This window comes from Schistocerca piceifrons, chromosome 5 (assembly GCF_021461385.2).
Source record: "Schistocerca piceifrons isolate TAMUIC-IGC-003096 chromosome 5, iqSchPice1.1, whole genome shotgun sequence".
NCBI classification, from domain to species: domain Eukaryota; kingdom Metazoa; phylum Arthropoda; class Insecta; order Orthoptera; family Acrididae; genus Schistocerca; species Schistocerca piceifrons.
In genome coordinates, this window is record NC_060142.1 from 86,233,114 (window position 1) to 86,251,710 (window position 18,597).

General features: G+C 43.9%; 1 protein-coding gene across 4 annotated transcripts in view; it reads right to left on the reverse strand.

Moving 5' to 3' along the window:
- LOC124797830 (hemicentin-1-like) overlaps window positions 1–18,597 on the reverse strand; it is a 1,195,221-nt gene that overhangs the window by 37,771 nt on the left and 1,138,853 nt on the right. For all 4 annotated transcript variants that reach the window (XM_047260869.1, XM_047260870.1, XM_047260871.1 and 1 more), the window contains one exon: window positions 178–261. In XM_047260869.1, the coding sequence (XP_047116825.1) occupies window positions 185–261 (77 nt within the window). In that variant the 3' untranslated portion in view covers window positions 178–184. The remainder of the gene's footprint in view (window positions 1–177; window positions 262–18,597) is intronic.

Consider the following 18,597-nt stretch of genomic DNA (forward strand, 5'->3'; position numbering starts at 1 on the left):
CCACATCCAGGCTGGCCGACACACCGGCCCGCGTCTTTATCCACTGGGCGGATACGATCCGGGACCGGCGCGCCTACCCGAGTGCAGGAAGTAGCGCATTAGCGCTGTCGGCTAACATGGCTGGTGACCTCGTCCTCACACTGACATGTCTTTAACTGACCTCTTTCTCATACTGACCTCTTTCTCATAACGTGGAGGCGAGCAAGGGCGGCAGCAGGAGCACCAGCCAGGTCAGAACGCAGCTCCTCGGCGCCAGAGATCCTGCAACAAACACAGGCAAATAAGGCACTCATTAAGGCATTCCAAGTCTCGACGACAGCGTTAAAAGCAGCCACATAAAACAAATTCATTAGGTAACTTTTTTTTGTCATCATAGTTTTAACAATACATCGATTATACTAACTACGTGTACTGTTTTGCAGTTTCCCAGTTTCAATGTAAATTCATCACTTTGTTGTCCGTGTGTCTTTCTGTCCGACTGTTAAAAACCCTTTTTCTCGTGTACGGTGTACGTATACGTTGAAACTTATGTTACGTATTAAGGAGTACTTTCCCTTCAAAGTCAACGCAATGAAATGCAGTCAAAAGAAACTGTCATTTACATCACACGCTTTGATACTCGCAAACTCATTCATCAAAACCTATATGGTATTTCCCTTTAGTTTAGACTCATGAAATTTGGCAAGAAGCAAGGTTTCACAGAACAACCGAAGGGAAAAAATCCGAAACTGCTTAATTGGTAATTATATCACACGGAAAAAAGTTGTCATTTATTATCTGTCTGCTGGCCTCTTAATATCTCTTTTTCTCCGGAATGGGTAGATGTATTAAGTTCAAATTCGTATAATATAATCAGGTCTATAGTCCTTTGGGGGTGTAATCATATTAACTCAGTGCAATCAAAAGATATGGCCATTTATGTAACATATTTTGGCACTCGCAAACTCACTAACTTAAGCCTATAGGGCACTTCCTCTTGACATAGAATAATGAAATTTCGCTGGAAGAAAGGCTTCACAGTTCAAGTAAAGGAAAAAAAATTTTTTTAATGTTAATTTGTAGCTAAACCACTCGAAAAATTTTTCTTTTTTTAGTTGTTATCCGACTTCGAACTAGAAATTAAAATATTAAGTGTTGGAATCCCTAGGACCGATATCTTTCCAGTATCAATGTGAATAACAGACAAGAATCGTGGAAATCCTCCCTTCCTGAACCAGATTAACTATCTATATTATTCAGTTTGTACAGAACTCTCACTGCGCGAGTCCTACTGGAACCACGCCAATTTTTTCCCCCATCTCAATATAGGTGCCGTATGTGCAGTCGTATCACTATTCAGAGACCACCATTGACTGGCTTGCCTAACTACTTGTATTCAACCTCATAAATATATTGATTAATGATTGTCTTCCCATATTAAGTGTAATTTCAGACTGTGAATATCCACATGTTATTAAAATAAATTGTCGCCGTTTACGTAGTAGAATGTGTAGTATCATCTGAAAGACCGTAGTGTAAAGTTTCTGCTACCTTCTGCAATGAGAGCCCTGCGCTTTGGAAACGCTGGCATACGCTGTGTGTCTGAGATACGAACTGTTGACTGAGCACAGGTGACAGCAATGAATTCTGTACTTAACGGTGTGTTGTGGGTAACTGAGGTGAGAAGAGACACGACGGAATCGCTCTATTAATATTGCATCTAAAAACTGTAGCCCAACGGCGGCTAAAATCTATGGAAGAATTAGCGTCAAAAGAAGGACGGAGGTGCTACTAAAATATTCAAAGGTTGCATGTGGTGTAGCTCTCAGGGTGCTAATTTTTCCTAACAGTACTTCGGAGTGTGAGCTATCGTTGAATCACAGGCAAGTGTTTGGTATTCTTCACGTTCTCTTTTCGAAGAATATTAGGTCTGAACTATTAGTGTCGAGGTCCGGTCTGCTGGCCAGCGTGTGGATGGTTTTTAAGGCGGTTTCCCATCAGCCTCAGCGAATGCGGGCTGGTTCCCCTTATTCCACCTCAATTACATTATGTCGGCGATTGCTGCGCAAACACTTTCTCCACGTACGTGAACACCATAACTACAACTACTCTACCACACAAACATTGGGGTTACACTTGTCTGGCGTGAGACATTCCAAAGAGGGTGGAGGGAGAGGGGGGGGGTGGCAGGGGGTCCACTAGGGCCCGAAACGCACAATAACTGTGGGCTGCTGTAGCCTGTTGTGGGGTTGTGAACCACTGACGGCTACGGCGGGGACGAAGCCTCTCCGTCGTTTCTAGGTCCCCAGTTCCATACAATACAATACAATGTTTAAAACGAATGTTGGCTTTCCCAAGCGTTCATTCTGATGTAGAGACTACCCCATAGTATTGAAAGTTGTAAAATTTTACAACTAAATTATGTAACTGCTGAGAGAGGGTGCACTGAACCAGTAAAAACAACATTTCAGTGTGCAATGAAATGGACGGCCACGTAAAGAACCATCTGTTAACAATGTGCATTTCCCAATCGCATTTATCAAATACAATGCTCTTCAAGTAAAAGCGCCTAACGCTAATTAATACTGTCTTTTCTTTGATGTGTGCTGAAGTGAAACTAGTTACCATTTCTGTATTTATTCACGGCTGCTGAAAATTTGTAAATGAACTTGAATGACAGTTAACCAGTTACTAATGACGAATTCAGTAACATACGTTCAACTGCTGACACTACGAGCAGATTAAGGAACCAACTTCTTTGCATACAAAAGGTCTGTTCAATAAATGCCATACCATTCGTAATTTCTTGCCAACGTTGAGTTGGAGCGAAATGCGCACACGTCTGTATTTAACGTGTAACTACAGGAACTTTCAACGCTGTATGTTTGTTAGTTATTGCTCAGTGCTGTATTGAGTAGAACGTTGAGTCGCACAGTTTGCTAATTTCGAGATGGCATAGTTAGAGGAGCAACGTGTCTGCATTAACGTTTGCGTAAAAGTCAGGAAAACCTTTACAGAGACACACCACATGGTGCAAGTAGTCTACGGTGACGAGTGCTTACGTCGTACTCGGTGCTTCAAATGGCTTATACGGTTTAAAAGTGGCCGGATAGATGTGAAAGATAACCCTCGTTCAGGACGCCCTTCGACGTCTACCGACGACGCTCATGTCAGGAACGTCAACGAAACTGTGCACGCCAATCGAAGACTGTACGAGAGATTGCAGAAGAATGTAACGTTTCAGTTGAACCATTGCAGCAAATCCTGACTCAGTATTATGCAGAAAGTATATGAATTTGTGCCAAAGGAGAATCTGTTAATCGATGGTACTATTGCGACGTGTTGCAACGCCTGCGAGAAAATGTGGGAAAAAACTTTCTGAAATGAAGCGAGACAATGCATGGGTCTTGTGTCACCATAACACGACCGCTTATTCATCCCTATCCTATTTCACAAGGAACGAAATCACTGTGCTGCCTCATGCCTCATCCTCCGTACTCCCCAGACCTGGAACCTGCGAACCTTTTTCATTTCCAAAGTTGGAAACCCCGTTGAATGGACGAAGATTTGCAACGGTAGACGAGATAAAAAAAATCATAGGTGACTCTTCGCGCGATTCAGCAAGAGGCGTACCAAGATTGGTTCCGGAAGTGGAAACGGCGTTGGGAGTGGTGTGTCAGTCGTGGAGGAGAGTATTTCGAAGGATACCATGCACAGTAAGAAAAAAATAAGCGTAGAAAAGTTTTGTGGACCAAATTTCGGAACTTTTTGAACAGACCTCGTAAAATGTTATGACTTTAAGCTGAATCAGAAACCCACCATGGTCATTTCACAGTATTACAATGCTTAAGGCAAATCGTTATTATTATTACTGTTTATTATTATTATTATTATTATTATTATTATTATCAGTGCTACCCTTATATATCATTTCTTGTTTAGCGTTTCATGTGGATGCACAATGGTGCTAGAGCGTGCTTGCATATGGATATATTTCTATAGCGCTACTAGGGTTCCTGTTACATACGAGAGATATCCACTGAAGAATTCGATACACTATCCTTCCTCTGTAGTCTCGTCAGTTATCCATTTAATACAGATATGTACCCGCAGTTTTATTCCTGTTAATCAGAGTGGTATTTGATATGTATTTTCTATACTTTCTGCACGTAGCTCACGTCTCTGCTAATGGACCTAATATCTCGGAAAACAAACTCGTGGTACAACCGTTTGCCGTAGTAAAAATTCTGATTCCCAACACATTTTACGTAGCAAGTTAGATCTGAAGGCAACGATTTGTACTATCAAAAGTTACGTCTAATAGTTACACCTCCGAAGAGCGCACTTTTTACCTTCTTTGCAGAATTAGTGAACATAGTCTAGTACAGCATAACTTGTGCTACGAGCAGGTGAAACCTTAAGTTTATCGAATTATCGACAAGCGCAAATTCCCGAGATATAAAGCGTGCGGTGTTCGCAAATGTCATTCAAATCTCTTTAAATTTGTTGAGTTCCATCAGCTTTATCATCTTAGTGTGTGTGGTACAAGCAAAATGGAATGAACCCTGTCATCGAAAACATTACATCGATTTTATGGTGATTCACCTTCACGTATTTTCAATCCAACCTGATGATGTCTTATTGTATCGTACAATATCTCCTGGATTTAACTCCAAATCTCAAGTGTCTCACAGAATGTGGATATGTGACGCTGTTATGGAAATCCACCAGCCGGAAGGGGCGTTAAGCTCGGCGGTCACCTTGGATCTATTCGATAGGAAAGAGCTACGTGCCGGCACATGGGTTCATTTTCTACCTTGTCGTATCATCATCATCATCGTAGTCGTCGCCGCCATCATAAAACACACTAAATTCTACACACATCCATTACGCTCATCTTCACTCTACAAATACGACACAACTCAAAGGTATTGGCGAGGAAAGGTGACAATCTGCGCCCACGATAGTCGGCTGAGCCAACCAATGGGATAAAGGAATTAAAAACGTGCCTAAGAACTGGTATAACTGTTGCACAGTGAACGTACTTCGTTACCAATGTTGTTTATTATTTGTGACTTCAATCTCACTCAGCCACTTCTGAAAAAATATGTGATAGAACCCGAAACAGAATAACCTGTAATCTGCAAAATGGAATGCGACTGTGTTGCCTGCATCGGTAATAAAACATAGGAAATGACATCTTTACCTCTGTTTCTCCAGCGAAAAGCAGCGTTTCTACTTTGCGTTGGTACATGGCGCCTATCGTGAGAAAGTTAAGCCTCTTTGATACGCAATTATTCTCTGTGGAAGAGCTTGGAAAACTTCTGTAATATCCTCTCAAGATCCTCTTCAGAGAAGCGGTGAGGGGCTAGGTGGCAGCACTGTATACGAGACAAAACCACAAAAGCCGAAACATTAAATAATTGCAAGCGGGTAAAGAAAAACGATATTATCTTCAAAGAGTAGCTAAACTGTGAGAGAATGTGAACATCCATTGCTCATTAGAGGTGGATTACAGTTATGAGTGACAGTTTCTGTACACATTTCCCTAAGAAACAAATGCCTGTAAAAATTTGTAAATTAAGTGACTACATTCACTCAGGCGAGAAAATTTTACTTGCTACATTATTTGTAATTTTTAGCTTTAGTAACGATATTAAACGAGTTTTAACGATTGATTAGTAAGATCTCATACTGATTTTAACCAAAATATCTGACAACAGTCAAGATCTTCCTGTCTGTTCCCACGGATGAAAGCCGAACAACTGTTTAATTATCCTGCATATGGATGCGTAATATTAATATCTTCAACGTTGCACCAAAATTTACAAAGATGGAGCAAGGATATTTAAGATCTAAGGGTACGTCGACGGTAAGATTAATACTTCAGGTCAAACAAGGGGCGAGGAGTGTTGGGAAACGTCCTTTGCTTTTCCATAGATATGTAAACATGGAATTATTGATACTCCCTTCATGAATGAATATTCTGCCGTATCTGCAAATCTGAAAACTAATATACATAACAAAAGGTTGATGACATGTGTTGAAGATAATTTACTTGACCAGCAGGACACATCATGTTATCCCTGAAGGGCTTTTATTGATACGTGCATCTAACTATGTGCCACAAAGCCTGGTGCCATCCGATTACCGCTAAAACACCCGCCTCCGTGGCGGATGCAATCAACGCTCGCTTGTACGATGGCGCTTTACTCTGAGGTAAAGCGGTTCGAATCCTGGTGATGGATGAAATATTCACTGCCTCACGGGCAGCGTGAGGAGAGGTGGTGGCATTAACCTCCTCATCAACGGTCTTTGCGCTAAAGCCCTGAATTTAATTCGTAATATCTCTCAAGAGTCTCACAGAATGTGTATATGTGACGCTGTTATCGATATTCACCCACCGGAAGGGGCGTTAGGCTCGGCGGTCACCTTGGAGCTATTTGATAGGAAAAAGCTACGTGCTGGTACCTGGGTTCACTTTCTACCTTGTCGTATCATCATCATCATCATCATTATCATCAACGTCATCGTCATCGTCATCGTCGTCGCCATCGTAAGACACAAACATAACACTACATTCTACACGCATTCATTACGCTCATCTTCTTTCTGCAAATGCATATACGACACAGCACATAGGTATTGGCGAGGAAAGGTGGCAATGTGCGCCCACGATAGGCGGCTGAACCCACCTATGGGATATCCCAGCGAACATCCTTTATATTTTTCACCACTAAAACAGTCATCCGATGGCAAAATGAATTACAGTCCAATGTTTAACGCTATGCAAAACTAATGGAAAGAAATATTAAAGGAATTCAGCTTTTTATCAGCTTCTTGTAAAGCTTAGACCCGTACATAGTCACAATATTGGAGACACTTTTTACGATTCATTTTTTAAAGATTTCACTATACAACTGAAAAACATTTTCGATCTATTTTTCTTTGGCAATATTTACACCTCATGGACTTTTAGGCACTGATTCATATCTGAACTCAATTCTTTTTGCTTTTCTATTTCGCATAGTTTTGTTATAATGTGAAAGTTATAAAAAATAAAATCGGGAAAAGATTTCATATTGTGATTGAAAGTTAATCTACGTTTACATTGTGAACAAAATTGATACTGAAATAATAACTTTCCAACATGTTTGATACAGCATAGATATAATATGGATTCCTTTTGAGGCTTAGTAGCCTAGGAACAACCTCCTTGATTGATAATCAAGTTTCAGTCTCGCTCATAGTCATTTTTGAGTCAGCTAGCGTTGAACAACACATTTCGAATGTCAGATCCAACAAATAAACATTCTTTCAACTTCGTATCTGATGGATGGAGAGACGTATCGTAGACAGAATTGAAGCATTCTCCATCTATTAGTTAGGTTTTCATAAAGTGTTTCATTAGGACAAACCTATAATAAGAAAGTGGTAATAGAATTTTAAGATCTATCAGTCTTCTTACGCGTGAAGAGGAGAAAGAGATGTCTCATTACTTGTGATGTGTCTAACAACCACAGCTATCTAAACTTCAACCTCATACAATTATTAATTGAAATAGTGTATGAATAATACTTCCGTTAACAGTGTATCTTCTGACATATTGGGTGTCAATAGGAAAAAGAATTTTAGTTGATGAGACATTTTTCTTGTCATAATAGGATTCAGAGCCCTATAAACCACTTTCATTAAAATGAGTATTTTCCATTGTTCACCTGTGTCACATTTCAGTTCCGTTTAATTCTGTTCACAATTTCGATCTACATAATTATTATGTCACAGGTTGCCATTTTTATAGACAACACGGAAAAATAATGAAAATGAAGTCACTAATTATGTTGTTACTTGCTAAGATAACTGTTTCATGTTTCACTAAAGCAGTTATCGATCCACAATATCTTGAGGAGGCCATGGTTTACAGCTTTCAAGTATTTCTGAGGAGCCATGTTTTGGTACAATGACTGTGTGCCAATTCATTATTACAACTACCAGCTTAGCTCACACTACAGAAGATTCTCACGCTTGAAAAACTACATTACATGCAGCTCATGCGACCAAACAAGATGATCTGTACCTAGACTGAAGTTATACCCGAACTGCATCAAAAGTATAGAATGCACGGCAGTATCCGATTCTACTCTGTAGGAATCAGCATGGGTTTCGAAAAAGACGATCGTGTGAAACCCAACTCGCGCTATTCGTCCACGAGACTCAGAGGGCCATAGACACGAGTTCCCAGGTAGATGCCGTGTTTCTTGACTTCCGCAAGGCGTTCGATACAGTTCCCCACAGTCGTTTAATGAACAAAGTAAGAGCATATGGACTATAAGACCAATTGTGTGATTGGACTGAAGAGTTCCTAGATAACAGAACGCAGCACGTCATTCTCAATGGAGAGAAGTCTTTCGAAGTAAGAGTGATTTCTGGTGTGCCGCAGGGGAGTGTCGTAGAACCGTTGCTATTCACCTTGTGGATGACATCGGAAGTTCACTGAGGCTTTTTGCGGATGATGCTGTGGTATATCGAGAGGTTGTACCAATGGAATTTTGTACTGAAATGCAGAAGGATCTGCAGCGAATTGACGCATGGTGCAGGGAATGGCAATTGAATCTCAATGTAGACAAGTGTAATGTGCTGTGAATACATAGAATGAAAGATCCTTTATCATTTAGCTACAATATAGCAGGTCAGTAACTGGAAGCAGTTAATTCCAGAAATTATCTGGGAGTACGCATTAGGAGTGATTTAAAATGGAATGATCATATAAAGTTGATCGTCGGTAAAGCAGATGCCAGACTGAGATTCATTGGAAGAATCCTAAGGAAATGCAATCTGAAAACAAAGGAAGCAGGTTACAGTACGCTTGTTCGCCCACTGCTTGAATACTGCTCAGCAGTGTGGGATCGGTACCAGATAGGGTTGATAGAAGAAATGGAGAAGATACAACGGAGAGCAGCGCGCTTCGTTACAGGATCATTTAGCGTTACGGAGATGATAGATAAACTCCAGTAGAAGAGTCTGCGGGAGAGACGCTCAGTAGCTCGGTACGGGCTTTTGTTGAAGTTTCGAGAACATACCTTCACTGAGGAATCAAGCAGTATATTGCTCCCTCCTACGTACACTCCTGGAAATGGAAAAAAGAACACATTGACACCGGTGTGTCAGACCCACCATACTTGCTCCGGACACTGCGAGAGGGCTGTACAAGCAATGATCACACGCACGGCACAGCAGACACACCAGGAACCACGGTGTTGGCCGTCGAATGGCGCTAGCTGCGCAGCATTTGTGCACCGCCGCCGTCAGTGTCAGCCAGTTTGCCGTGGCATACGGAGCTCCATCGCAGTCTTTAACACTGGTAGCATGCCGCGACAGCGTGGACGTGAACCGTATGTGCAGTTGACGGACTTTGAGCGAGGGCGTATAGTGGGCATGCGGGAGGCCGGGTGGACGTACCGCCGAATTGCTCAACACGTGGGGCGTGAGGTCTCCACAGTACATCGATGTTGTCGCCAGTGGTCGGCGGAAGGTGCACGTGCCCGTCGACCTGGGACCGGACCGCAGCGACGCACGGATGCACGCCAAGACCGTAGGATCCTACGCAGTGCCGTAGGGGACCGCACTGCCACTTCCCAGCAAATTAGGGACACTGTTGCTCCTGGGGTATCGGCGAGGACCATTCGCAACCGTCTCCATGAAGCTGGGCTACGGTCCCGCACACCGTTAGGCCGTCTTCCGCTCACGCCCCAACATCGTGCAGCCCGCCTCCAGTGGTGTCGCGACAGGCGTGAATGGAGGGACGAATGGAGACGTGTCGTCTTCAGCGATGAGAGTCGCTTCTGCCTTGGTGCCAATGATGGTCGTATGCGTGTTTGGCGCCGTGCAGGTGAGCGCCACAATCAGGACTGCATATGACCGAGGCACACAGGGCCAACACCCGGCATCATGGTGTGGGGAGCGACCTCCTACACTGGCCGTACACCACTGGTGATCGTCGAGGGGACACTGAATAGTGCACGGTACATCCAAACCGTCATCGAACCCATCGTTCTACCATTCCTAGACCGGCAAGGGAACTTTCAGTTCCAACAGGACAATGCACGTCCGCATGTATCCCGCGCCACCCAACGTGCTCTAGAAGGTGTAAGTCAACTACCCTGGCCAGCAAGATCTCCGGATCTGTCCCCCATTGAGCATGTTTGGGACTGGATGAAGCGTCGTCTCACGCGGTCTGCACGTCCAGCACGAACGCTGGTCCAACTGAGGCGCCAGGTGGAAATGGCATGGCAAGCCGTTCCACAGGACTACATCCAGCATCTCTACGATCGTCTCCATGGGAGAATAGCAGCCTGCATTGCTGCGAAAGGTGGATATACACTGTACTAGTGCCGACATTGTGCATGCTCTGTTGCCTGTGTCTATGTGCCTGTGGTTCTGTCAGTGTGATCATGTGATGTATCTGACCCCAGGAATGTGTCAATAAAGTTTCCCCTTCCTGGAACAATGAATTCACGGTGTTCTTATTTCAATTTCCAGGAGTGTATATCTCGCGAAGAGACCATGAGGATAAAATCTTAGAGATTAGAGCCCACACAGAGGCATACCGACAATCCTTTTTTGCACGAACAATACGAGACTGGAATAGAAGGGAGAACCGATAGAGGTACACAAGGTGCCCTCCGCCACACACCGTCAGGTGGCTTGCGGAGTATGGATGTAGATGTAGATGTAGACATAATGAAAGGTAACTGTCTTATTTGCCACCACGGTTTTCTGGAAGTTTTGGCTATAATCGTGAACGAATTTGCAAATTTTACAAACGTGCTCAAGATCTGTAGTATCGATATAGACATACTCTTTGTATGTCTGTTCTTGAGACCACGCGTGTTGGTCGGAGAGGTTATGTTTTTTTGGAGAAAGTAGTAGTGTGTAGTGTGTGTTGGACAGTTTGGCAATGTAGTTCGTTTGAAATGGATGGAAGCAGCTGCTGTATAGTGGAGGAAGCATAGTTTAAAAAGGGATATTATAGTAATATGTGTACGATATGGACGAGATTGTATTAGTGGAAGAATAATAAAAGAACTGTTAAGGTAATCCAGTTATTTATATTTCCTATTGTTAGAGCATTGTGTGTAGTTAAAGTCTGCTGTAGAAATTTTGTAATAAAGCCTATGCACTTGTGTGATAGTTGAAACAATTGTAAGGAAGGAAATTGTATGCAAAAGAGTTATTAAGAAGTATTTTTGCTAACTTGTCTAGTTGTGAGTACGTTATGAAATGGTGTATTGTTGTCAAGGCTTAATTAACCATAGTGACACTTGGAGCCTCTGCCCTCATTTATCAGTTGTTAAGTTTAGTTCTTCATTTTTAATTATTTACTTTTATGACTGTGTTTGCATACTCGCACTGCACGTCGCAAGTTGTGCACTGAGTAGCATTTTTATGAAAACTGGTATGATACCATCTTGCATTGCGCATCGCAAGTACGGTAAATGAAATTTGGTTTTGGACGGTTAGATCAATAGTTACAGATTGCAGAGCAAACGAGCTTTCCGTGTGAACAGGTATGCCAATAAATGCAATAAATTTAATTACCATCGAGGTTCATGTCCATTTCAACGCACAGTGATTGTCAGAGTGAATTTGTGAAAATAATACCATATCAGGTCAGAAGCTTAATATCAGTAAACTATTTTAGTAATGTGCTGCCTTGTAAATTTTCAAACAGTTCTAGCTGAAAGTCGGATGCGTTAACTTTTTATGTCCATCTCCTGTGTAATTACAGTATCAGTTCTGGTACAGTGATTGTTTGCAAGATCAATGATAAAGGTTAGCAATATTCAAGGCCAACACTTTAATGTGAGTCATTTTGTTTTGCTGTCAGATAGTATATTTAAATCTCATATAAAACGGACTGCTCTCGCAGACGAATTGTCTTATGCTCCGCTTGTCTGTATTTGAAAACATAACACTGCCCTCCCTCCTTCCTTTCAGTCCTTGCCACCCTCTACAATGTCATCCTTGCCACTAGCTTCTATCCCGACCTGTGGAAAACCTCCCGTACCCTGATGTTCTCCATACCCAACAAGCCTCCATCTGATGCCTCTTCCTATCGTCCTATCTGTCTCACATCGGTGTTCAGCAAGCTCTTCATCCTTTCCCGGCGCATCCATCACCACCTCCGCCAAAACCACCTCCTCCCCAACACCTAGTGTGGCCTTCGACCTGCTGATGACCAACTTCTCCGCCTTACTCATCTCCTCTCCCTCCAGCTTAACTCCCGTCGCTCCGCCATTTTTGTCTCCCTTGACCTCGAAAAGGCATCGATTTTGGTTCAGATGTCCAGGTCTGATTAAAACAGAAGCGTCCTATTGTGTGCATACGATCATGCCAAAATTTGACGTGAAACGTTACCCAATGGCTCTCGTCTCTGTGACGCCAGGAGCAATACCAGTGTGCCTCTTCAAGAAACTGGAAGTACGGGACCTCTGACCAGGTCATCACCGTACTCAACGACGATGCTCATCCACGGAAAAGCAGTTTTGTTATCCATCGTTGAACGCATTGCGATGCCAGCCATCAGCAGCCCATGTGTTCTGATCATGGCGCCACTCCAAGCGCATCCCTTCGTGTTGTGGTGTTAACGGCAACCTTCACATGAGACGGTTATTCCATAGTCCATCTGCTGCTAGTCTCTGACCAATAGTGCAGGATGATACAACATACTGCAGAGAGTCCATTGTTTGTTCTCGGATGGCAGACGTAGATGTGAAGGTGTTACGATGAGCTTGGTGCACAGTGTGGCGATCAACTCTTGAGCTGCTCACAAATGGTCCACACGGATCTTGATGACGAGCATGCATGTCCTCTCACTCCCATGCACTTCGATATCGGGCCACTGTCACATCTGTATATTCATGATTCGACGTACTGGCCACATGGAAACTCACAAAGCCGCCACTTTCGAACTCAGTCAGATGCTGATAACTCTATCTCACACAAGTGCGTTGCATCTCCGTGTCTTTCACAGTGACTCCACGAGGTTTGTCGTTGTTCACACTGTAGTGGATGTTCTACGAGCGACAGAGAATTGCAACTCTAATCATTTAAATACTGGCCAACAGTGTGTACATGTACGAAGATACATTGACATCTGATCATGTCTTCTGGGCGCTTCACATTTTTTGACAGGCTGTGTAGCTGCAAACGATTGCATTTGGAGGGATGACCAGTAATTAATTTCATTTTTAATTGTGGTATCACACGTCGATACCACCCCCTAGTGGCGTATCACAATTGTGAACGGAATAGCAAAGTTCCATTCAATGTCGATAGTGATAATGCAGTATCCGGTGGAACCAATGGAGCACGCTCTTTCAGGCACACCTCCAGCGGCTCTGGACCCGAGTGTGCCCTGCTGCCGCGATATACAGGGTGAGCACAAAGTCTTGCCTGATTATAAAAATTTGTAACAGAATAACCCTTTGAGATAATAAGTTATATTTGATGCCGTCGCACAGGTTAGTCTTAATAGTTTTTTTTTTTAAGACCACTTATGTTAATATGCCTCAACGTGTGCTCCCTTGGTAGTTCGGAGAATATCGAGTCGGTATTCCAGTTCCCGCCAGGTGCTTCGCAACATGCGTTCTGTCACAGTATCCACAGCAGCTTGTATCCTAGCCTTCAGTTCGTAGGCGTCAGCAACTGGTGTAGCGAACACTCTGTCATTGATATAGCCCTAGAAAAACAAGTCAAGGGGGGTAATTCCTGGAGTGCGGATCGGTGGATTGGAAGGAACGGTCCAACACCCTGGCCACCCAACTCTCTAGACATTACGCCCCTTGACCTTTTCTTTTCTGGGGTTGTATCAGGGATAGAGTCTTCGTCACACCGGTTGCCGTCGTCTACGAACTGAAGGCTAGGATACAAGCTACTGTGGGTACTGTGATAGAACGCCTATTACGAAACACTGGAATACCGCCTCGACATTCTCCGAGCTACCAAGGCAGCACACGTTGAAGGCCGGCCGGAGTGGCTGTGCGGTTCTAGGCGCTACAGTCTGGAACCGAGCGACCGCTACGGCCGCAGGTTCGAATCCTGCCTCGGGCATGGATGTGTGTGATGTCCTTAGGTTAGTTACGTTTAATTAGTTCTAAGTTCTAGGCGATTGATGACCTCAGGAGTTAAGTTGTATAGTGCTCAGTGCCATTTGAACCATTTTTGAACACGTTGAGGCTTACTAACGTAAGTGGTCTTAAAAAACTAGTAACACTAACCTATGTAACGGCATCAAATGTAAGTTATTATGTCAAACGGTTATTCTGTAATAAATTGTTATAATCAGGGCAAGACTTTGTGCTCATCCTGTAGGATGGGCAGCGGCAGCGTCTCAGCTCACGTTCTCTTGGAGCTACTATGCTACTGCACCTTCGTTCGTGTTTCTTCTTAGTGACATCGATAGCTAGATTCTATTTCTTATGTCATAATTTGTACTGAGTCTTCGTATGTTTGGAGAAATACAACTTAAGTAAATCTTCTATTTGCATTGCTACTTGTTGTGAACAAGTAGCAATGCAAATAGAAGATTCTTCTCCTCTGTTGATCCACTACTGATCCATCACGGCCGCGGGGCAGTACCCGGTGAAATATTTACCAAAGGAAAATCACCGAAGGGCCGTATGGTTTCAGTTTTGGGATCTCACTAATGCCATCTGCAGACCCCTACGCACTCTATGCATGTGTAGACAGTCAGGTACATCGATACTTGCATAACTGGAGCCATCATTATCTGGATTCCGTAGATAGTTTTAGAATAGGAAAAAGAATCCTGTAATGTTTGAATACTCCATTAGTAGTGTAGCGCTTGACACAGTCACGTCGATTAAGTATTTGGGCGTAAAATTGCAGAGCGATATGAAGTGGGACAAGCATGTAATGGCAGTTGTGGGGAAGACGGATAGTCGTCTTCGGTTCATTGGTAGAATTCTGGGAAGATGTGGTTCATCTGTAAAGGAGACCGCTTATAAAACACTAATACGACCTATTCTTGAGTACTGCTCGAGAGTTTCAGATCCCTATCAGGTCGGATTGAGGGAGGACATGGAAGCAATTCATAGGCGGGCTGCTAGATTTGTTACTGGTAGGTTTGATCATCACGGGAGCGTTACGGAAATGCTTCAGGAACTCGGGTGGGAGTCTCTAGAGGAAAGGAGGCGTTATTTTCGTGAATCGCTACTGAGGAAATTTAGAGAACCAGCATTTGAGGCTGACTGCAGTAAAATTTTACTGCCGCCAACTTATATTTCGCGGAAAGACCACAAAGATAAGATAAGAGAGATTAGGGCTCGTACAGAGGCATATAGACAGTCATTTTTCCCTCGTTCTATTTGGGAGTGGAACAGGGAGAGAAGATGCTAGTTGTGGTACGAGGTACCCTCCGCCACGCACCGTATGGTGGATTGCGGAGTATGTATGTAGATGCAGAGTGTTTACTTCGAAGACTTGGCAACAACGAGTTCACGAAATCCAGACATTTATGGCTCTAGTTATGCAAGTATTGTTATATTTGATTGCCTGTACATGGAGCGCATAGAGGCCTGGATATGGCAGTGATATGCCGAAACTAATCGTCTAGATAAAACAAATTCTGAAAACATACGGATGTTTGGTGAATTATCTCTGGTAAAAATTTCTGCTCCTGTCTGGCATTCCTACGACGACAGGTGCCACACCACTCTGTAGCCACTTCTCCTTACCGCTGTGTACGAAGTCGTAACAACATTCAACCTGAAGATGATCTGTTTTTTGACCCAAACTTTGAGAAGAAAACTGGCATACTGGTACTGTGCCAAATTACGATTCTTTAAAGTTATCGATCTTTAACTGACGTACATGGATAAAAGTACGCTCAGAACAATATAGAAAGGCACTTGAAATACGTCCATACTGCAAATCGGAAGAGTGAATAAATTTCGGCAACGGCCCTTACTGCAGCAACGGCCTGATGACGGTTTCGGGTTGCACGGGCCTCGACTGGCAGCCGTTTTGGAAGTTGCCGCCGACTGTAAACGCCGAATTCCGCCCGGCGTCAGGTGGCCCGCGCATTACTTAGCGACGGCGAACTCTGCGCCATCGCAACGCCGGCGGGCCGCTTATTCGCTGGCGGGGAAGCAATTTTGCCGTATTTCAGCGGCCGACTCGGGCGATAATTTACACAGTAAACAGCGTCGGCCGGCCGGTTGGCATTCAGCGCGGGCGACGCGGCGCAGTGCTGCCCGGAATACAAACGCGGCCGCCCGCCCTGTTTGCAATCAGCATAACTCTTTTAATTCCGGCCAGTCTCTTTCTCTCTCTCTCTCTCTGTCTCTCTCTCCTGCGACCTGCGCCAAATCGGGGCCGATGGCGGCGGCTCCGTTACTAGCCTCCAGATAATCGGACCGACGCATTCTCTTTGCACGCGTGACCCAAGTGTATGGCCAACGGTGGAAAATCCCTCCGCCATAATTACAGAAGGCCCACCACGGGTTCGATACGTCCTATGGTAAAACAAAGGAAAAATAACGATAATAACCATAACGTAATCTCCATTACTTGCAAAACACCTTCAGCAAATTCGAGTTTTTTAATTGGAGAATGGAGAAGTGTTCAAAGCATTGATGTTACGCTTCCGAAAAGTGATGCAGACATATATACAGGGTGTTTCCATAAAAGAGTGCAAAAATTTAACAGGACATATAGATGCTCCACTGAACAGTTTGGGATTAGGAACCTAGGGTCGGAGAAGCCAGGTTAAGGAGATAATAGGAATAAAATGACATTGGTGTGATCTATTTATTTACATTAGTTTACTACAAAAACCATCATTAACAGAATTAACGTACCATTTGCACTGATCTTACAAAATGTGCTGAAACTGACGGCTATCAACTTCAATCCAAGCATGACATCGGCACCCTGACAAATAGCCCTGGCTTGTTTCTAATCACATCACAGGCAGTTACAATGGCAGCTAATACCATCTCGGTATCCACTGGGATCTTATACACAAGTTACTTTAGATATCCCCATAGCAAATAATCAAGTGGATTCAGGTCAGATGACCTCGCAGGCCATGGAATAGGACCTCCCCCTCCAATCCAGCGACCCGGATGTATTGTACCCGTATTGCTCCATCGTAGTGTACTGTACGTCTGTGAATAGCATCGAGTAATGAACGTCTGTCGTTGATTCATAGAACGTTATGTCATGGGACAATGTAAATACGATACAACAGAGCCACCTTACGGACAAGAAAAGTAAACAGAACCTGCATCGTGACTTCCTGGTAATCAGGCTCTTCCTCCTTGTTTCCTTGCAGGAAATAAAGGATGTACACGTAAATAAACAGCAGCGGATGTGTAAGCTTGTATGCATGTTAGTTGTTAATAAGCTGGAAAACGGGTCTGCTAGACAAAGCGGTAAAAAAGTTTAATTCCATATATCTTTAAGCTGGCTTCTCCGCCCCCAGGTTCCTTACCTCCAGTTATTCTCTGCGTTCTGTTACATTTTCGCACGCTCTTGCAGAAACGCCCTGTATTTTACGATTTGGATCATTACCTATTCCAGGCCTATCCAAACAGCCCTCCGCGAACGCAAACATCCTGGATGCAGCCCTGCCTAGCGCTTCTAGAGCAGTGGCGAGTGAGGCTTAAGGTTTAAAAGGAAGAGGACAATGAAGACCGCAGGCAAACGCCGCTAGAGTTGGGCAGACGCCTTGTCACTCGCCAAGCAGTTTGCCGACGGTAACACTTGCGTTAAATTAAATTTAGGTTTTGCATTCGGAGAACTACGGTGCCTACACAAAAATAAAAATTGGAAAAGCCACTCGTTCAGTGCCGAAGTGGAATAGCATTACTTTAAATATTCTTTAAAGGCCAAGGATAGGACCTGATATGCCATCACGCTGTTATGAGCTGAACAAACATTTATTGGAACGTCATTATAACACCAGCCATAAATAAAATGCACTTTTTTCCGAAAAACGATTGCGAATCCTGGCTGAACTGAAGGCAGCCATTAGGGAATAAAACTGAGCTAAGTGTAAGGTGAATGGTGACAAAATCTCATGTTGATTACGTGTTTCCGGGGTCTCCTTCAGCGCCACCAATCCGCAACGTAGCACCGCTACGCTGGTCATCGCTCCAACACAGCAGGCGCGCAGGCCAAAGTCGGTCGCACTTCGCCTGACCTGCCGGAAGCAGACTAGTTCAGAGGCCGTGACATCTACGGACCTTTTGCTGCATCAGCCGAGCCATTTTCCTTAGCCAGTCCAAGGCCACATCGTTAGACCAATAGCTAACTCCTAGACATCTGCCACCCGGGTATAAGTGTTCTCGCTCAGCGAGCAGCAGGCAGTTTCGTCTGCACCAACAGAAGCAGAAAATCGGCAGCACCATGCAGCCGCCCGGACTCGACGTCGCCCTTGTCACAATGGACCACAGTGCATCGTGACCCGCTGCGCCGGACATTGGACACTGATGCTCGAACTTCTTGTATTGCTAATGAGATGAGGCTTTATTTTCCTGCATTTTCTGCCTGCTGTTCATGTCTAAGAAAATAACCTGTTATTTGAAAGAG